Raw genomic sequence first — 22,029 nt, 5'->3', positions numbered from 1 at the left:
GAGAAGAAAACCAACAAACTCAACCCCCTGCAGTACAACAGTCTGGGTTTCGAACCTGCACTAGCCCTGCTCCCTATATGTGTTGCTGGCCATTGACTTTGTGAATGTTTTCATGTCTTCAAACTCTCGTTTTTATTTTTTATAATTGTGCTTTTAGTGAAGAATGAGAAATCAGAAACGTTATACATTTTGCTTACAACAATTTGTGATTGCCAACTTTACACTCTTATGCAATGCAATCTGGCACTGTAATCAGAGAAGAATATCAGGTAAAAGAACTTCAGTTGGACAGAATACTTGTGCGTTTCATTCTTGGGTAAAATACCATTCAGCAACATGACGTGGTGTCAGAAGTTGGTAACTAAGCCAGTTCCCCTCCAATTACAGTGCCTTCATCGAAAGAGCGATCATTGAAACTCATACTCCAACACATTTTCCCAGAATGTCAACAGACGAAAACAGCAGGGTTAGCTTAAGCGATGTCACAGGAGCTGCAGCTATTCACCAAATCTTTCAACTTGAGGAGTGGCCTTGTTGGATAAAGCGATTCGAGTGTTATTACTTTGTTTCAGCTTGCAGAGCCAGGACGGAGCCCTAGCCTTCTCCATGCCTTATTTGGCAACGTCAAAGATATTTGGGCAAGCTTTACCTTTGCTTAAGAAACAGATGCGAACAGGGGTGACATTGTGAAAGGAAAATTTGACCATCATTTTATAGCACAGAAAAACGTCAATCAATCAAAATTGAACCTTGTGCAAGATCAATATGTAACTGAGGAAAATTTTATTAACAGATCTTCTTGGTTTGGCTGAGTCCTGTGAATATGGATCATTGAACGATGAAATGATCCATGTTCGCTTGGTTGTTGGTATCATGAATGACAAACTCGGTGAAAAACTACAGATGAATGCAGGTTTAAGGCTAGAAAATGCATTTCAGCAAGTCAGACAAAGTGTAACCATTATTAAACATCGAGGAGTAATATGATCCAACCAGGTGCAAGCAAGGGTGGAAAGCCTCACAGTGACCAAAGGGAAACCACGAAGGAAAGCAACACTCAATCAGCTGGAACAAAGCAGCAACCTTAGTGAAGATGGAAACAAGAGGAATAAGCTGCATAATGTTGTAAGCGAGCGGCTGTCTTTGCTGGTTAAAGATTGAGGTCAGAGGTTCAGAGGTTCAGAGGTTCATGATCTGTCACAAGTGTGAAATAATGGCCAAACAGGTAAAGGTGAAATTTCTTTACCCCCAGGCGCAGATCCAGGATTTTGAAATGGCAGGTGAATTTTTGTAATAATGTAATAGAACCAAAGCCTGGTTGAGGTGTTTGAGGGATAAGAAAAAAAAAAGAAAGAAGGGGGGCTCAGAAAAAAGGGGGGTGAAAATTCACCCATTTCACCTCCCCTGGATCCACGCCTGCCCCCACACCAATGCTAGGGCTTCCTTTTCGATCTGGGAGTAATTCCTTTCTGCTTTGGTTAGGGTGTGTGAAGCAAACGCTATGGGTCTTTCTGAGCCCTCATCCATGATTTGTGACAAAACTGCCCCAATCCCGACAGGGGAAGCATCACATGCTAATCTCAGGGCTCGTCCTGGGTCATAATGGGTAAGCACCATGTCTGATGTTATGAGTTTCTTCACTTTGCCGAAGGCCTCCTCTCATTTTGTGTTCCACTTCCATTGAATGCCTTTTTTCAAAAGTTGGTTCAGTGGGTGTAGGACCGTGGCCAGGTTTGGCAGGAACTTGTGGTAGTAATTCACCAGTCCTAAGAATGCATGGGCCTGTCGAATGTTCTCTGGTCAATCTTGGTGAACCGCTGCCCTCCTGCAAGCTTTCCGAAAATATCGTTGATGCGGGGGAGTGGATACTTTTCTGTTTCCAGTTGAGGGTTTACGGTGGCCTTGTAGTCGCAGCATATTCGAATGGTTTCATTTGGCTTAACCACTGGCACAATAGGGGTTGCCCAGTTACTGAATTTGACTTTGTATAGTATTCCGTCTCTTTCCAGGTGTTTCAGCTCTGCATCTACCTTTGGTTTCAGGGTGTACAGAGTTGCCCTTGCTTTGTGGAACTTTGGTTGACTACCTTCCTTCAACATGAGTTTAGCTGTCGCTGACTTAAGTGTGCCAATGTCGTCCTGAAACACTTCGCTGTATTTGTCTAGGAGTACCTCTAGCTTCCTCTGGGTGTCCCGTGTTGGCTTTTCTTTACCAATAGCACGGATCTGGTGTAGCCAATCCCTTCCAAACAATGCAGGTCCCTGCGTTTCCACTACATACAACGTTGTCTTTGACCTTGGTTGTTGTATTCCACACAAACATGTAGTTTGTCTTCCAGTGCTATCTTCTCCCCTGAGTAGGGTTTCAAAATGGCTTCAGTTGTGACCAGGGGTGCGTTTGGAAACATTTCCTTGTATTTCTGAGTAGGAAGTGTAGATACCACTGAACCGGTGTCCAGTTCCATCTTTAAGGTTTGGCTGTTAACCTTGGGTGTCACCCAATAAAATTGTCATCATCAAGCTCATCAGCCATCTCAAAGGAGGAAGGTAATTTCCGGTTCTTCTCCTTTGTGCCTCCTTGACTCGTGGACTGTTGACCCAAACGCATTGGATATGTCCCACTTTCCCGCATTTCCAGCAGGATTGGTTCGTAAAAGAACACTGGATTGATGCATGTCACTGGAACCACATCGATAGCAGTGAGGTTTCGACTTGACCTCCTCTTTCAGCCTGTTTGTTTTTTCATTACACTTGGTCAACTTGTTCTCTTCAGATTCTTTCTTCCCCTGTAGTTCTAGCGTGTCTTTCACTTGTGCTTCCAGCGCTAGGACAATTCCTGTTGCCTTGGCCAATGAGAAACTAGGGGCGCACAGATTTCACAGTAACCCGTACCTTTTGTTTCCAACGAGGCTAAGTATCACTGCAACTCATTGGCAATGAAGGTTCCACTTGTTCAACGTAGGCGTTCCAGTCGTCGCTAGTTTCGTAGAAGGCTTCTATCGTTCCAATCGGCATTGTGGTGGAGGTTCAAATTCATTTCTTTCTACAGTTGAAAATCCCCGCCGCCAATCTGTTGTGTGTCACGCAATGATTACTCCCTATACTTTAATCAATATGGAAGTTCAATACAAAAACAGGATCAGATACATGGTTTGCGTGCGCATGATATATTAACAAGGCCCGCTTGTTAACACATGTGGCATAGCAATAAAGTGAACTGGTCGCCAACCCTTCTCAGTTTTCTGGAATAATCCTGGTGACAATCCCTCTTTAAAACTACAAGCAGCTGCAAAAATAATTGAGACACTCACTGTTAATAACCGTACAGTGCGTGTCATTCAAGTCAGCACATCCCCAAACCCCCTTCCCCCAAGCAAAGTTGTTTCCATCTGCACTTGGCATTCAAACTGAAGGGTATTAACATTGAAAAAGTGGAGAGGGGAGGGAGGGTCGTTGGGAACTGGAAGAGGGTTTTAGGGAGAAGAGGTAAATTTTCGATTCAGTGTCTCAACCTTTTTGCAACTGCTTGTAGCTTCCACTCTCACCATTAATGGTAGCTTTGGGTTGAAGAACGCCATTGTGTCTTTACTAGAAATACTGGCTTTAAGGTGTTCAAAAGCATCTGCTTCCTCTGGTGCCCAGGAAAACTTTGCATCTTTATAAGTCAGCTCCCTAAGTGGCTTTGTAAGGGAGGCATGCCAAGGTATAAATTGGGAGAGGTGTCCAGTCATTCCCACGAAACTTTGAACTTCTTCCTTAGATTTAGGGGGTTTGCATTATTGGATAGCCTGTACTTTCTTTGGTGTGGGTTTGAGGCCTCCTGCACCAAATTGGCAGCCATAGAAAGTAATCTGTGCCTGGTCAAATTCACACTTGGGTTAATTGAAGGTGATTCCATAGTCTTCAGCCCTGTGGAATACTGTCTCCAGTGTCACATTGTGTTCCTTCCAATCTCTTGCTCCAATTAAGGGATTGTCCCTTTGGTTGAGGCATGCTGGAGTGTCACCAAATATTCTGGTCATTTCACCATCGAACAGGTCTTTGGATGCTTTGGTACCAAATACCAGCCTGTTTAGTCGGAAATTACCCCAGGGAGTACTGATTGTTGCCACTGACACTGGGCCATTGTTAAGGCTACCAATATAAGGGTCGATTCATAACCGCAAATACATGGAACAACTTTATTATAAATTTATCACGTATGTAGAGATAACTAACACCACCTCATGTATTCAACATGAACTATATACAAACTGCATGTATGCAACACGAGATATAACACTGACCAATGTCTCGGAATTAAGAAGATCCTTAAGAATGGTTAACCAGATGGGCAAGTACTTACCAGTTTAGCTCAGAACAGTAAATCCTTGAGAGACCTAAATAGCCAACGGGTTTCCCTCTGGCCAGTTGGGATTCTTAATAGATGTTGTTGTTCTGTTGTTTTGTTGAGTGTTCTTCATTGGCCCTGAACAACCCCCAGTTGGGGAGTGGTCAATTAAGTATGTCTTGCATTTGAGACAATCACGACAGTTGGTTTGAACACCAATTTCATGACTCTCAACTTGAGACTAAAGTTGCAGCAAGGTGCCTCTTCATATTGGATTGGAGCCATAATGGTTCAGAAGCAACCAGAGAGTGTCTGGAAGCCTGTAGTGTTCATCTCAAGGGCACTATTAAGTACTGAACAAAGATATGCTCAGATTGAAAAAGAAGCACAAGCTACGACTTGGGCGTGGAAAAGACGAGCCGATTACCTGGTCAGCAAAACATTTCACATCCAAGCAGATCATAAACCTCTTTTCCCACTACTTGACTCCAAGAATCTCGATGAAATGTCACCAAGAATCTAACAATAATAATTGGGAATGCACCTGGTAAACACCTGATAGCTGCTGATGCTTTGTCAAAAAAATGAGACCTGGTGTGCAGGAAGCTCTTGGAGTACTGCGAAGAAGGGTGGCCAGACATCCACAAGCTCCCTAGTTCACTCACTTTGTACAGGAGTTCAAGAGGAGTGATTTGCAAGTATGAGACTGGAGATTTTGGATATAAGTCACGAGGGAGGTGAAGGAATTGTCAAGTGCAGCCGGCAAGTCAAGGACTCAGTATGGTGACTGGGTGTGGGTAAACAACTTGCAGATATGATCATAAACTGCCACAAATGCATCAAGCACAGGAAGCCTGGTCAAGAACCGATGATTCCCTCCAGAGTTGCTGAAAGACCGTGGCAAGTTCTTGGAGCCGATATGTTCAGTCCTAAGTGATGAACATATCTGTTTTTGGTATATTACTTTTCACACTTCATGAAAATCTCACTTTTGCTGGTGTCCCAGAAGTTGTTAGTGACAATGTGTACATCGAAGTCCATATTGGCAAGGCATGGAGTACCTGAAGTCCTGAGATCTGACAATGGGCCACAGTTTTTCTCAGCGGAGTTTGACAAGTTCTCAAAGGAATATTCATTTACGTACATAACTTCAACCCCAATGATGCCTCAAGCAACTGGGGAAGCGGAGTGCACTGAATAGACAGTAAAGAACGCCCTAAAGAAAGAAACTCCTTGTGTCTTACAGAGTGACCCCACTGGAAAATGGGTACAGCTATGCTGAAATGCTCTTCGGGAGAAAAAATCTGAACCGCACTTCCCGTGTTCCCTGATCTGCCTAATCAGGACAACGTTAGGCCCAATCAGCCTAACCTGGAGAAAGTTCGTGAAAATGAACAGGAGAGCAAGGTAGGCCAAAGAAACCGTTACAATGCCAGTCATTGTTGCACCAAACTGCCCACCTTAAATCCTGGAGGCCATGTGCGGGTTGTGGGTCAGAAAACACCTGCAGTTGTTACAGAAAAAGCTGCAACACTAATGTCTTACGTACTGGAAACTCAGAATAGCAGTCCTGTGTGTCAACACTTTATTTCCATTTCAGAAAGCATACAACAGGAGTTCCCACTAAAACACGAGGATGCCTCATATTCACCTCCACGCCACTGAATGGATGTACTCACAAGAAAGCCTTATCAGACGCTGTTAAAATGGCCAGATACAGACGAGTCAATAAACCACCTGTTAGATTAGACCTATACATGTAGGTTTTGCTCAGTGGACATGACAACTTTCAAAATCATTGGAATTGGTGTTTTCTTTAATAGATTTTGATTTGTTTGATTATCAATAGTTTCTAATCCGAAATTATAGAAGAGGAATCAGCTCAGCAATTCAATTCTCATAAACTTAGTTTACAGGTTGATTTTAACACGGAGGAAGCACAAAACAACCACAAGGCATGTACCTCTGTTGTCATCATACCTACAGTACTTAATGAGCTTGTATTCCTTTTGGGTTACTTTCAGACTAGTGAATCAGCTACATGTTCAAATACTGGGAAACTTGATGGGTGAGTGTTACGTGTACGTGTAATCAATCAGATGTGGAAACAAGTCATTCAGAGTAAATTTCTTTGGCATAGTTTTCTCTCAGCTATAATTATTAACTTTGTTCCCAAAAGGGTGGAGAGGGAAATTATTTGTGAACAAGCAAAGGAATGGGGACGGGAAGAGGAGACTAAAATGACAACAGAAGAAAAAAAAGAGGATTAAGGGAGGGAACAAAGGGGTAGCTACTGTAGGAATGAAGTAGAAGAAAAGCTAGAAAGGGATCAGGTCAAGTGGGAAAGAGGGAACATCTGGACATCTCTATGAGAGAATTAATTTTTGCTGATGTCATTGTTTACTATTTACGTATTGTTTCATTAACATACATGTACGAGTCTGCTCACAAAAATGTCCAATTTTAATCCTGTTAGCTTTGATAACAAGCCAGTTATTAGTCATCAAAAAGTGATAAATTTTTGGGTGGCAAAAGGGCGAATGACACCATGCATTCTTTGTGAAATTTCGAATTATTTTTCAAAGCGTCATTGTTCAAAGATTATCCTGTATATCGGGGCCTAATTTTCAGAGATAGCTCATCATGCAACGATATTCAATACTTTATTTGTGGCTGACTGATTAGAAAAGGATAGCCTTGTGCTAATTATATAATGAGTCAAAAAATGTAAGCATTGATTCCCCTATAATAATCATTATTAGCTTTTGAATGATGTTGAGGGTACTAACGGTTTAGGGTTACTGTTATCCCCAAGTGGGGTGCTAATTATGTGAAAGGAAAAAAATTCAACTCTTATCACAAGTGTTACCAGAAGCTTGTCTACAGTGTGACTGGTTGACCTCTTAACATCCTTACAGCATTGCAAATACAGCAAATACTCCAAGGAAGAAGGCAACTCTGATCGTCTCCCAGTCAGTGCTCAAGCAAGAGAAATCATTAGCGCTGTCACCAATAATCGTCAAAGTGATGGAAAAAATTAAATTCTTTGGAAAATCAATCCTGCTGCAAGCAAATGAAAGTTGCCCAGATGCAGTAAGCTCATAATTTTTTTTCTGCTAGTGTTTTTTAAAAAGCCAGTTATTCATTTATGTACGTGGAATTGAAACATTTTAATGCCTGTACTGTAGTCTTATCTTAGTGGTACCCCGATGAAATGATTGATGCATGTGTTGTTCTCTTTGAAATGCTTCATTTGCCGTACTCTAGAGCTACTCTAGAGAAATTCTTTCAATGAACCTGTAAATCCCATTTGAAAATGGTTGACAAATGAAGTGGACGGCCATTTCAAAAATTCATAATGTGGATTGTATTAATTTTTTCTTTTATTTTAGTGGTTAGGGCAATGGAGATGCCACCACTGAATTTAAAAAGTTCTTTGTGGCTTCCAGGCATAGAGGTGCCATCCCTTGTGCACTAAATCTTGCAAATCTGCCCGCTAGTGAAAGGGTGGTGATCACTTACATGTACATGTAGCCCTAGTCATCCAGATTTAGTAGACTGGTTTCCATAATGTTAATGTGTATGTTCCCATTTTATTATAAGGTGCTAACTGTGGGCTTGGCATGGCGTTTTTCTAGAATACAGACTGTAGTTCTATTTTAAGTATTTTAGCAAGCTAACAGATTCTCTATTACCCTATACAAAATGCAATTGCATTAGAATAGATCATAAACTCAGAAAAATTGAAATAGTATAAAATAGGAGTGACAGAAATAAAACATGTTAGTATATACCACACAAGTGAATAGTGGTCTCTGTGCACACTGATTGGCTAACTCAGGGTTATTCGCCAAGTACTATTCAACTATTCTGGCCACATTTTACAAGAAATAATTTTTTGATTTGCTTCTTATTCGTCTTGTTTGGTATATACTAAAAGAACTATTCACCTCAGTGTCGGCGAAAGTGGTGGATATTTACCGATCTGTGAATATCCACCACTATTTACCTCCACTTTGTTGAATAATTTATTGCTCAAGATCTCAAATTGTCACAGCTTTGAACATGACTTATGCAGTAATGAAAGGGAAGCCAGAAAAATTCAGGCTTGACTCCAGCTTGAACAATTTTCCAAGAATTAGCGTACATCTCTTATTCCTGTGATAATGAAACTGTCCCTATGCTATTCTTTTCTATTTTATCATTGGTTCTCTCCATCCTACAAATATATGTGTCTTTCAGTCAGACCCTTCATTTCCACATCCTCTACAGGCCTGGGTTAAAATGAAATCATGAAGTGACCAGGTCCCAGTTGGATTAAGACCTCACCACACTAGCATTGCAGAGGTCATCAGTTCAAACTGCATTCCAGTATGTTTCATTAGCTGGCCCCAGCAGATAGTGTCATCCACTGGATAAGATCACTATCCATTGGATTTATAACTTAGTTGGTTTGGATTTAGCTTTTATTAAAATAAAATTTAAATTATCCTGTGAATAGGGCCATCCGTCTTTTGAACAACTGAGGCCTAATAGAAAGTATGTCACCAAGATCTTAAACTATGGGCCCCTGTTTTATTGCTGAAAAAAAGTATCAAACTTGATGAAGGAAGATTGTCCAGGTTAAGGTTTTTTTTTTGAAGGACTATTGTTGTTGACACTCTCTGATCCTTTGACCACCTGAGCCGATTTCATTCCCTGGGTCAATGATTTGTGTTGTCAGTGAATCATACTAAGTACTCTTTTCTTTCACCTGATTGGTCATTAGAAACGTGATGTTATGGGTTTGTCTAGTTAGCTGTGATAGTAGAGGACGTTAGCATAGACAACGAGTGTGAGTTCAAGTACAAGTTCTGGAATTTTGAATACTGTGCAACTCATCCCTGCAAATTGATCTGCGACAACTTTTTGTCTTCAAGTGCCCCTGTGACCAAAAAATCAATTCATAGTTTTCTTTGAATTTCAAAACTATGTTAACAAAACACTAAGTGACCCACGTTTTAAGCCTTGATTTCAAAAAGACACCTCTTTATTTTAACTGTAATTTTCCCATTTAATGGTCTGCCATGACTAACGTTATGTTCTTGAGAGAGCTGGATCGAGGAGAAAATGACGTCAAAGGCTCACTAGTTTAAGAATGCAATACGTGTGTACGCGACAGAATTAATATGCAGCACAGGGGTTTTGGGCTTTCAGACTTTTAAACTCACGCTTTGCATATATAATAAGCTGCGTTCACATGCTGAAATTTTAAGCTAGTGAGCCTCTGGCGTCACTTTTCCCTGGATCCAACCGTCTAAGGTCCAATCGTCAGTTTTGACCGTGGGTAATGGCGGACCGTGAAATCCAAAACTTGCACTCAAAGTAAACGGCCCTTGGATAAAAATCAAAGCTCAAAATTTTGCCAGTCAGGTGTTAAGCAAACACACTTTCAAAATCTGAAGGAAAAAAGGAAGTGGTTTTTTTGATCACAGGGGCACTTTAAAGTTGTAGCAAAAAGTACAAGTTATCAAAAGGAAATTGTTTGTCTTTCGCTGTTTACTGTAAAGGACTTCCGCTAGAAAAAGTGGAAACACCAGCAACTCATTCAAAACTGGTGCTGAAATGTGAACTTCATACCATCATAGTATTTTCTGCTGACTGGAACTCGTACTGTACTTACCCAAGTACGTAGAACACAACTTCCAGAACGAATACAAGATGTACTTGTTCTCGTTGCCAATGCTAACATTCTCTATTGCTGGCTGGGAAGACTGTGATTAGCGCATTTAGACCTGTAGAAGAGTGGTTTTACTGTTCTGTTGGTTTTGTGTAAATTAATGAGTCATTCATTTAATGATCTTAGTTCATCAATTTTTGATATAACTCCTAGGTTGAAAACTATTACTATCAACATTTTGATGATTCTTGTGCAATGTTGTCTCCCTAGGATGAATTCACATGCCATCTTGAAGGGGTTCGAGTGATAATAGAAGTAATGGTCCATCTGTACAGTCCCTGCATTAACAATCCTAATGAAGTTGGTGACATTCAAGGTACGTAGGTGCCCTGGTGCATTACGTTATCCCTGATGAAACTTTGGAAAACTTAATGTTTAAATACCACCTTGATGGAAATCTCAACCAAGATCATTTAAATTTATACAATCTTCTCTTTGTTTCAGAGTTATTAAAGTCTGTGGATTTGAATGACCTATTTAACATCCTAAAACCATCATTGCAAATCTTGACCAGGATTGCAAAGGATTTATCACACACACAATGCATCCTGAACTCACTGTTTCACAAACTTGTGCAGATATCTGGTGCACTTTATGTCATCTCTGATTTCATTCAAATTCCACTGGACTTCTACCAGTTCCTGATATTTTTAGTATCCATTCCTTGGTTATCAATATTTGACCCACCGTGGAGTGATCTCCCCAACAAGTTTGGTTTTCCAGTTGATGCTATGGCAAGCACTGGTGCGATGCTTAGTCCCGTAGTTCACACAGACAGTAAAGATACATGTCTTCATCTGCTTGCTGCATTTCCTTCCGATTCTGCACCAACATGGAGATCCCAAGTTTTTCTTTCGGTTTTGGTATGTCATGCCTGTTTATTTGAGGACCTTTTTACAGGGACAACACTTTTTCGAAGTAGGCTGAACAATACCCACTGACGCCACTTAATTTTGTTGACTTTGCAATAATATCTGTGCATGCTTAACTGTGCAGGACTAACCTTTTAGTCAAACTCATTGTCATTGCGAAGAATTCTTTTATGAGGCACTGAGGCCAACTTAGTACTGTCTATATGTTTCTTTAAAATCATCAAGCTTTTAGTAACAAATAATCATTGGCATAAACAATGGTTCTTTTTCTGTTATTCGTTTTATTGTAGTTATCATATGGTAACCATGGTATCTTTTGTTCAACAGAAAGACTCTTCCCATGAAACAAAAATTCTGGCGTTAAAATGGCTTCCTCTGCTTTTGTCATCTCTGGGTTCATTCTCATATCATATGGTGACAGATGTTCTTCCTGGCCACATAGCTGCCAATCCTCTCGTCCAGGAGGAAATTGCCAAAATTATTGGACCATTAGCCTGTGTACTTACAGATAATACAGTGATCACAAAGCTAAAGAGTGATCTCAGTTTTGATAAATCTGTTTGTGAAAGTATTACTGTTATCTGTCCTGATTGTGATTCTGTTGCTGGGAATCAAAAAGGTGATTTATTTTTATCTATATGCCTTTTTCCCAAATGGCCGCCATTTTTAGTGTTGTTTTGTTTGATTGCAAATTGACCCTTTTGGCATCGCTTTCAAATGTAATATTCAAAAGAAATATTTAACCTTGAACGAGGCCAAAAGGACCAATTTGCTATCAAAGAAGAGAATACTAAAATGGCGCCCATTTTGGAATAAGGTGTACGATAGTGCTCTGGTAAAAAGCACTGTGAGTAGACTCACAGAAGCACGGAGCATTGAGTTTTGATATCAAATGTGTGTTGCCTTATGTTTGCACACAGAAGAAAAAATGAAGGGTTGTTTGACAAGAAAATTGCCAGTGAAATTTCCCAAAGTAGCTTGAAACACTTGACCACAACAGGTGCTTCTTGCTATTCTTTAGAGTGCTTTCTTTACTTCCTTTTGTTCCGTACAACAAAATAAAGCCAGTGTTTTTTTTCTGAAAAGCTTTCTGCAGCCGGTCAAAGAGATGAGTTTATTCCAAAACTGGGGTTGTGTGTCAGGGGGGAAAATAAGGCTGTTTACCTGGAGGAAAGACAATTCCATTACTTGGAAGAATCTACTAGTTGGCTCATTCTGATTCAGTAATTTTTTGTGAAGTAGTTTACAAGGTCTTAAGCTTTAGAATCTTACAAATGATAAGAGATCATGGGTTACTAAGGTTTCGAATACAAACACGAGCAATGAATCTTTCGTTATCTATCTTCAAACTGTGTGTGCCAATCAAAATATCAGATACTTTGTTCTAATTGTGCGGCATGTATGAGATGAAATGATCATACAGTGTATTTTGCATTATTATGCCTTTTTCAAAACAAGAACGAAATACTTTTATTTCTCCTTTAGGTTCAGAGCACAACAAAAAACCATGTGCAGTGGTGAATGCTGCAACATTTACTCCATTTTTGCAGTTGTTAGCTCCAGAGGTGGTCGTTAATGTGAAATGTGCATTCATTCAGAGCATGAAGAGAATCTTCACTCACATGACATTCAACCCTGACTCGGCTGCCCACAGTTCTATTGTCAGTGCAACATGCTTTGATCTTATTGAGGATTCAGATTTTCATGTCAGAATGTGTTTTAGGTGAGTTTTAAACAGGTAGGGCTGACATAGTTGACCAAATCGGCTAATTCAATGTTGTACCCAATTCAAATCTGGGTAACCCTGCCACAGTAGACAGAAATTCACAGAAATACTAGCACCATCTAATAATGTTATCCAGCTACACTGTAGTACAGGCCAAGTAATGTTTTGTTGTAAACTATAATTTAGACAGAGTACTGCATCACTGAAAGGCCACAATTGTCACCAACATTAAGTGGAGATTGATACAATGACAAACCAAATTGTAGTAAAAAGAATGCATCATTACCTCTCCTCACAAGAGAAGCTAGTACAGTGTACTGCTTCCACCATGCACATCGGTGGTTTAGGTTCCAATCTGTATGAAGCTGCCCTTGTGGAAAGTATCAATTTTGGATGCCTTGATGAGGAATTGTGCAAACATGAAATGTGAAGGGCTGAATCCACAGCAATGTCCCCACCTCTAAGTGGAGCGCCAGGGAGAAACTAGGCAAGTACACAAAACTCTGCCGATCATAAGAACCTTAAGTATCCGAGGTTACAGGTTACAGTCTGTAATACGCAGTAGCCAAAACAGCTCATTCCCAGTGACTGAAGGATAATACCCAAGATGTTGTCGGTAAAGAGAAGTTGTTCAGATATCGTAGAAACCTAAACCAGGTCCTGCACTGTACTTCTAGAGAGGAGACATCAAGTCAATGAGAAGCCAATGTGGAACAGGGACTTGGGCTGGCAGTGACCTTGAAGCCAACCACTGGAACTCGTGCCAACTCGTTATGAACGTGAAGTGGAATCGGACTGCAGACATCAACCAACGCTGAGCTAAGTGCATGAGCTTGGGGTCTCTTGAAGTCCTCACATTTGGAATGGAAGCCATGGCCTTGTACAGTTCGACCGAGACAGGAAACGGTATACTTCTGGGTCCACGAGGGTCCCGAAACATGTGCTGCAATGACCACTGGAAAGCTCCTTTTATGCAACTGCTGAACAATGAACTGTTGAGACAGTAGGTCTGGTTGTATGCCCTATAACCAGCTGCTCCTGCAGTTTGAGAGGTGAATTCCAGGTCAAGATCATCAAGCTGGGAAACAGCCAGAAAGTCACCCCATGCTAGTCTGACTGAAACTTGTGCCAAGTGAACTCAGCAAATGTAACTGGAACTCTTTATTCAGGCTTATTGGGCGATCTCACCAAAGGCATCTCACAAACTCGATCATTGCAATGGTGGAGAATGGAAGCGGGTTGAACACCCTCCCAAGTGAAATTTCATTAACCAAGTACTCATCAACCTCTTGTGCATGCTGGAAGAGGGCTTGTTGCGACTGGCTGACTTAATCTTTGTAGCCCTGCTAAAGCCTAGTCTGAAGCTCCTAAATGTATACTACCTTGCACTCAACTGGGTAATTCTTAAGTTCTACAGCAATCTCGGCTTGCAAAGAGGTGTTGCTGCCTAGCTGAGGAAGGGTGGATGGGACTGCATGTTTGATAGGAGAAACAACTATTGAAACAAAATAACTCAGCCAAATAGCTAACCTTAAAAAAAGGAGCTCGCTGAGTACAGTGGTAACAATAACAACAGATATCAACTTTGCTGACATCAGAGGAAATTACAGGCCATGAAGGGCCGATCTGAAACCAGGGGCAGGAGAGTAAGAACCTTATGAGCACAGGCGCAGAGTGAGGCACATGCAGCTAACTGATTAGAGTGTAATGTGAAGTGCTAAGTTTCTACCCCATATGAACCATGTGAGCGCCCTACTAATGGACATGGGCCACACAAGGACACAGAAAAAGTCTGACCAGGGTGGGAATTGAACCCACGACCTTCAGGTTAGATCACCGCTGCTCTACCGACTGAGCTACAAGGTCAGACGGGAGCAGGCCGTGGGAACTGAAGATGTTTAAGTCACGGCAATGAACAAGTACAAGGAAGAATTACGTTTTTGCAAACGTTGGCCGCGTAGCACTTATATATGAGGACCACAGGAACTGGTGGTAAGGAAAACATGTTCGTGAATGACTGCACAATGATTGTAAACCTACTCCAAGCCTTCAGACCCTGCAATAAAGGGCTCTCCAGCCCGGATGCCTACTTTCAATGCTAGAAATGCAGCATATTTGAGTGCAAAACTGCACCTGGCGGAGAGGATGTAAAAACCATAGTGGCTGGATCTACGGAGGACTGAGGACACATAAAAGATGCCACCTGCACCATAGATGAAGCCATACTGTCTGCAAGGCTGCTGTAAAGGTGGCGGCTAAGATCTCCAGAGTTGATGTGGTTTGCCCACTTGAAACAATGAAGAGAGTGAGAATGATCAGGAAAAAAAAAAACAGCACGCAAACTGGATATATAAGATTCACAACGATGTGCCATGTATGTGTGCCCTTGCACAATGCAATAGGTCACGCCATAGCCCCAACGCAAAACACTGCTAGTCAGCAATGCCTCAATGGATGGTCGTTATTTAACATAAGAATTAAAGCTACTGTACGTAGCTTGTGGGATCATGTTTAAAATAATCTTCCATTCTTCTTCCGTGATTCAGGTCTTTGTTTGCTCAGCTGCGAAATCCCGTTTTCCTTAATTTTCACAACACAGAGCCTCTGTGTCCAGCCCTGTAATGAATAGCCCCAGACCTCTTTCATAATGGATGCCAAATAAAATATTCTTTCGTTTATTTGCTAATTATTGAAGCCTTTCTAGTCTCGCTGCGACGACCAAATTTCAAAAGAATGTTTGTTTCAAAATGTGGGCAGTAGGTGTAATTAACATAAATACAAAAAAATGCAAATGTGGTCGCCATTTATGAAAGTAATCTATTATAACCGTTCAGGGAGTCCTTTGTTGTGTTAGACCTTTTAAGTGTCTAGTTTATAATAAATATATATTTTAGAATCAGTTTTGCTTAGATTTTATTTAGATACATGTAATAACCAAACACTTATCACAGTTACATGTATGTAATGTCTCAGGTAACAATGAAGCAACTTAAGAATTTGCAGATCTACTGAGTAATAGCTCTTGCTGGTAAATCTAAATTAAGGAAATTAATAAATTATTCTTGACCAACGTTGGTGGGTCCTATTTATAACGAGGAATTCACGAATTCTTGTGGTTTTTTTTGCGGCAACGGTCTTGATTGCAAGAGAGCTTATCTGCAACAGTTACTGAAATGCAAACCGTTCTTGTCGCACTAATGTTGTAATGTTGGAGATGTCAGAGAAAACTATGCAAAGCGTTTCACCACATTGAAAGTGGTAACCCTACCTCTCTGTGTTTTGTTTAGTGTTTACGTAATGAATTTACACAGTTATGGCAAAACGTTAACGGAACATCTCTCTAAATATGTTAAACTTAATCTGTTATTTTGGGCAGCAATGTGGTGTCTTATATTGTGAAGCTTGGAGGAGCAGATTCGAGCAATAACATGCAACAGACAGTCATCTCCAAGTTGAAAAAAGTCTTTGTTGAAGCATCTTTGCAAAGAAAGTACAAACTACAGGAAACAGTTGTTCTGACAATTGGGCAGTTGGGGAGAATTGCTGAAGGAGAACTTCTATTAGTTGTTATTGTGAGCTTGTTGGAAAGCCTCACTGCACATTCTCAACTTATCAGAGCTGTTGCTTTCAAACAGGTGTGATTAAAAAAAAAGGACAGATCTTTTTTGTTTACCATGTTGTTTATATGGCAAGCCGTGGCATTTCGATTTTCTCAGTTTACTCAAATTGAAACGTTGCTAAAAAGACACTGTGGAGCATGGAATAAACCCTTGTGGAGTGAAACAAATGGACAACATACTACTTCTGTTTGGAAAATCTGGGTGGAAAATTTTGAGTCCATTTGCACACTACAATAACTGATAAAATCGTTTGGCATTGCTGAAGCCTTAATTAATAAGTTCATTTTCAGGTTTGTTTTCATTTGTTTAAATTTCATGGTAAACGACAATTTGAGGAAAATGTAGAATCTCTTTTGTGTTTTGAGTACATGTAGTTCTGTGAGATTCAAGAATTTATATGTTTACAATGATATCATAAAAGTCAAAGATCTTGAAGATCATAAGGTTTTGGGGAAATCTCAATTAGACAGCAAGCGAAAGGTAAAATGCACCAAAGACTCTTCAGTTAAGTTCGTTTTTCCTACGTTATTCAGTCCGTCATAGACCCCACAAGTTCACAGTAGCCATATCAAAGTAGCCATGCAGAACAGTCTCCAATTTATGTTTTAATTTTATCCTGGATAACTGGGCAGAGTACTTGGTCCCAATTAATTTTGCCCACATGCAGTTGTCTGAAATGCAATGTAGGATACCCAGTTTGAAGCATTTAAGGAAAGATTAGTTGACGAACAGTCCTTTTGTGTTTTGAAAATTTTCAGGTCCAGGAGGTTGCATCTTTTCAGGGAAAGCCCATAAAAGAGTTGTTCTCAAATTTCAAGCAGCCCATTTGCAAGTTTGTGGTGGATGCAATTGATAAGATACAGACTGAGAATCCCACGGCGGAAGTGTCTTTTGACGCTGTCTTAGAAGTTGCCAGTGTGTTTGAGTTTAAAGACGTGCATTCATTTTTGAAGGTAAGCCATTCAAAATAAATGTATTCACATAGTTGTTGTTGTTTTTGTTGTTGTTATGTGTGGTCTTTTATCCTAGTGTTGATATGTCTTTACTTACACTTTACACTAAAAGATAGCCATGATTCCATAAGCTGTGATGTTGTCCCTGTCTGTGTTCTTGTAATCCTGTCAGCAATATTATGATTGTCATACTTTTTCTCTCATTTTGTGGATTATTTGTGTTTTCATAATAAAAAACGCACTCTTAAATCCAGTGGAATCAGGTAAAGGTAAAAACGAAGGCATGCTTACGCAGTTTGAATGATTTCTGTTTGAATTGTACAGTACTTCTTAAGTTCATTTGCCATTTTAAAGAAGTATAGACATAAGTTAAATGTTTGCGGTAATGGATGTTCAGATAGATAATTATGCATTGTAAGGTTACATTAAATTTCCTCTTTATTTTATTTCAAAGTTGAGACATCCAAGTGAATGTTATTTCTCAGGACGGTAGATAAAGTTTGTTGCTTGTAATGTACTGTACTTGCAGAGCACATTACGTTTTCTCATCCCTCATCTGGTAAAGAAATCCTCGCCATCTTCATCAGCAATCTTGAGACATATTGCCAAAGAAATGAAGATGAATAGACGAGAAATGCTTCTGGAGAATTTCAAGTTCATCTTTTCATTTCTTGTGAGGACTTGTTCACCCCCTGAGCTGGAGAAGGCTCTTAGTTACGTTCAGGTAATGGGGTTATATTTCCGATGAGGCACAGAATGTGTATTTAGCCAATGATTGCAAAAGCCTTTGCTTTTGTGCTTGGACAAGCAGTTTTTCCAGATATGTCCAGAAATGACCCCTTGCCTTCCTTTCCAACTTCACCCTCGTCTTGCAATACAGACAATCAATGTCACAATCAAAGCGTCGCCCAAACGCCACTCCTCAAGGGAAGATAAAAATCTGAATTGACCCTCACCAAAAAATAACCTTCATCCTTACACTTACAGTGTACCTTATGGTTGGAATTGGGCAAAAGCATAGGCTTCAAGGAAAACTTCGTGTAGGTTATCAAAATTGCACATACATTTATGTACTGTATGTGCATTTCTGGACATAAATGAGTTTTTCTGATGTTCTCTACTACAGATCATAACTAATTTTAAGAAGCCTTTTATTGCTTAAGCTCACAATTGAATACAATAATTTATTATTTACATTGAGTGAGGAGACAATGCACAATGGAAATTTAAAAAATACGTTAATTAGTTAATTTATTGTCATTTCCTGTCTTGATACAGCTACAGTAAAGGTTGGCTCACTGCATTGTACAAACATGCGGGATGCTGTAGGTTACTTATTGCCAGATGGTTAGACAATCAAAAGGCCCTTTCTTGAAACTCTTGTTTATTAACTCTGTGTAGTGTTGATAAGGAGAGAAACATCCCGTTAAAACGTGGCAAGGTCAAAAAGCGGAAATGTAGCAGGGTGGTCCATTTCTTTTAAATACACCCGCCTGAGTGACACAAACTTCACTTGTAAATTGTTGTGAATTTAAATGAAATTGTACCACCTCTTGTATCTGCTACTATGGCTTAAACAACAGATGACCACCTGATTCTGTGGGTTATACCACAATTATACGGTTGGGTGAGGTCAATTCCTGGATAGGTTACCAACTGGGAATTTCCCTTGTTGTTGGACTGGAAAAAGAAATGGTTTAGTGTTGTCTTGGTTGTTTCCAGAAGTGGGCTCAGATTCTCCTAGGTCTTGATATTTTATTTTTTTCGTTTCTTTTTATTGTCTAATGAATTGATTTACTCATGCTTTAGTGCCACCCTACATGTACCTCCTCTATATAAACATTACTTAGTTTTACTCAGCTCGATTAGCTTTTTAGTTATCCTGATTAAACATTACCTTTTTTTGTATTAATATATTATAAATTACCGGTATTGTAAACTTTAACTTTTTTTATTTTGGTAATAAAGCTTGTTGTTGTTGTTTCTCCCTAAGTTGAAAGAAAAAGGAAAAGGAAAGGAAAGGAAAGGAACTTCCTTTCAGTCTCTAGTCGTTCTAGTCCTGTAGCACTAATTGGGGATACTGTAAACTGAAATCAACAATAATAATTATTTATAAATGCAAATCAAGTCAAACCAATTGATGGTTTTTGAGGAGAGGGGAAAACCGGAGTTCCCGGAGAAAAACCTCTTGTTGCAGAGTTGAGAACCAACAAACTGGGAATCGGACCTAGGGGCCTGTTTCTCGAAAGTCCCGAAAACTTTTTTGGGCTCGAAAAGCCATTTCTGAAACTGCCAACCGCTTGTTTTGGAAAGCTGATCTCTGAACATGTTTTCAAGGTAACAAAAAGAACAATAACTATGAAGTTTGACGAATTAAATGCTCTCCGTTCTTGAGTTATAAAGGGAATTATGACACCCGAAAATGGGCCGTAAAGTTTCGGGACTTTCGAGAAACAGCCCCTAGGCCACATTGGTGGGAGACGAGTTCTCTCTCCACTACGCATCCCTGCACCCCATTTCCCTCCCTCAATGAAAACCACAGAATAGCGTATTCTACCTGTGAAGGCCATGGTATAAATACGCCCATAGCCAATAGTACACTTGACTTTTTCATCATCTATATTTCAGAAAGAGACAGATGTGGAACTGGGAAGTCTGTTACGAGCAGAAGGACAGAGTGTATACAATCAGCTCTTATTATATCTCAGTGTCAGCTATAACAAAGTGTTTAGCGGGTTAGCCATGTTGGCATCCAAGGATGACACATACACTGGGCCAAAGGATCTGCAAACCACTCAACATTTGGTACGATATGGTGAAGTACATGTATTAGCCAGTTGCAACTACTGTATTAACTTATATCAGAACCTATAAGGGTTGAAATGTGTAACAGCCCCTTGTGTGCTGGGAAACAAGCTTCTGAATATTCAATTTGCGAAGTACCATATTTGGAACAACAAGAGCGAGGGGTTTCCAAATATGGTACTTAGCACTGAAACATTCAACCAATCAGTTTGCACTGAATATTCCGAAGATGTGAACGTGTTACACGTTTCAACCCTTATGGGTTTCTGCTTATATCAATTTATATAGCCAAAATTTCTTCAGATTATCACTGAACCTCTAATCGTCTGTTTGGGCGAAATCCTGTTAAATTGTGTGATATTCAGGGGAAGATGTCTTCATTTCAAAACGTGGGGGCTGCAGGTTTGTAGTTTGGTTACTAAGAACCTCAAGCAGTCCCTTAAAATACAAACTGGTTTGCCTGCTTAGAAAATTTGCATACAGCAATTAAAACTGGAAGAAATTAGCATTATTTTGTTCTTACTCACAAGTTTCATTTGAAACTGACAACAGGCCTAGGCCTGCCTTTTGGAATTATTGTATTTCTGTTTTCCTTTCCCATCATAACGTTTTCTCAGTAAGATTATTGTCAAGGGCATCCCTGTATGCTATTTTTAACCAACATCATCTTTTGGTCCAAAGGCAAACTTTCTGCAATCCAGACTTCTTGGTATCCTTGCCTTCTACAACTCAGTACTCCTAACAAACACTGACTTGGAAGAAAAACAGTTAGCTCTGGAAAGTCTGACCAAGCTGATGCAAGTAATGGGCCGGAAATTCATCACCACAGTCCGTGTGAAAGTTATGGGTATCCTTCGACTGTGTCTTCGTTTTCAGGACAAGGGTTTCCCAGAGCTTTCATGTGATGCATGGGATAGTTTTGTCCGAAACGTTGAACTTTCAAGCCTTGGTCCCATGTTGAGTCAAATTGTTGTCACTCTGCTACCATACTTAAACAAACTGCCTGCAAGAGTTACTCCGATTTTTCATTTTCTAATTGTGGAGAACAAAGCTTATGCAAAGGATTACTTTCATGAGATCTACTTTCTTCCTGACATTCCACAGCTTCGTAGAGTGAGTGCCGTTCTTAGGTCTTCGAGTGGAAATGCCTCCAAGAAAATGGGATTGCAAGACCAACTGCGACAATCGCTGAAAGGTGTGGCTCATGAGAGTACAGATGTGCAAAAGCATGCATTGACAAAATTGAAGCAGTTACTTCACGATAACCAGGTGACGTGGACTTAACAGTGTATGGGTTTTTCCATTATAGTCTAGGCCCCATTGTATAGTTTAGGCTCAGGTTGATTGGGCTTTCCTCTGCATATGTCACTACTATGTAGTGGATAACTCACTTGGTTTTGATGTCACCTAGCTATTTCCTAGTTAGCGACTTATCTGACAGATAGCTCTATCCATCTTTTTATGTAGCAAGACCCGCCCTTGAATGTAACATTTGCGCCCATAAAGTAAAAAAAAAAGTAAAGTCACTGCTTACGAGCCAGAAGGCCCATCAGGCCGGCGCTTATCTCCGGTTTCAGTAGCATTAAGCGAGTAGGAGTATTTATTCTTCCCCCCGGATGGGATGCTAGTCCATCGCAGGGTTACCCCCAGCATTACGCCGGTACCCATTTATACACCTGGGTGGAGAGAGGCACCGTGAGAGTAAAGTGTTTTGCCCAAGAACACAACGCAATGTTCCCGGCCAGGCCCTGAACCCGGACCACTCGATTCGGAGTCGAGCGCACAAACCATGAGGCCACCGTGCCTCCCACGCCCATAAGGACCTGAAAATAGGGATCCACTATTGTTCTCAAAGACCACAATCTTACATGCTTGTGCTATTGAATGTAACAGCAAAGGATGGTGAGTATAGAATTGACTAAAATTCCCTTTAAGTCACTGTTTAAAGAAAATTGGCAAAACTTACTTACGAGTTGTTGTTCTTTCAAAAAGGGCCCTTACTGTC

At 40.3% G+C, this 22,029-nt stretch overlaps 1 protein-coding gene across 1 annotated transcript in view; it reads left to right on the top strand.

The window, feature by feature from the left end:
• Window positions 1-22,029, top strand: part of LOC138003486 (serine/threonine-protein kinase ATR-like) — a 118,266-nt gene that overhangs the window by 13,638 nt on the left and 82,599 nt on the right. The window contains exons 3-13 of the mRNA XM_068849583.1: window positions 6,354-6,397; window positions 7,248-7,422; window positions 10,259-10,364; window positions 10,493-10,911; window positions 11,248-11,539; window positions 12,406-12,643; window positions 16,023-16,281; window positions 17,025-17,219; window positions 17,749-17,943; window positions 19,848-20,024; window positions 20,706-21,293. Coding sequence (XP_068705684.1) covers window positions 6,354-6,397; window positions 7,248-7,422; window positions 10,259-10,364; window positions 10,493-10,911; window positions 11,248-11,539; window positions 12,406-12,643; window positions 16,023-16,281; window positions 17,025-17,219; window positions 17,749-17,943; window positions 19,848-20,024; window positions 20,706-21,293 — 2,688 coding nt within the window. The remainder of the gene's footprint in view (window positions 1-6,353; window positions 6,398-7,247; window positions 7,423-10,258; window positions 10,365-10,492; window positions 10,912-11,247; window positions 11,540-12,405; window positions 12,644-16,022; window positions 16,282-17,024; window positions 17,220-17,748; window positions 17,944-19,847; window positions 20,025-20,705; window positions 21,294-22,029) is intronic.

The sequence above is a fragment of the Montipora foliosa genome, chromosome 5, assembly GCF_036669935.1.
Source record: "Montipora foliosa isolate CH-2021 chromosome 5, ASM3666993v2, whole genome shotgun sequence".
Taxonomy (NCBI): Eukaryota; Metazoa; Cnidaria; class Anthozoa; order Scleractinia; family Acroporidae; genus Montipora; species Montipora foliosa.
The sequence above is the reverse complement of the archived record's forward strand: the minus strand, read 5'-3'. Positions and strand labels throughout refer to the sequence as shown.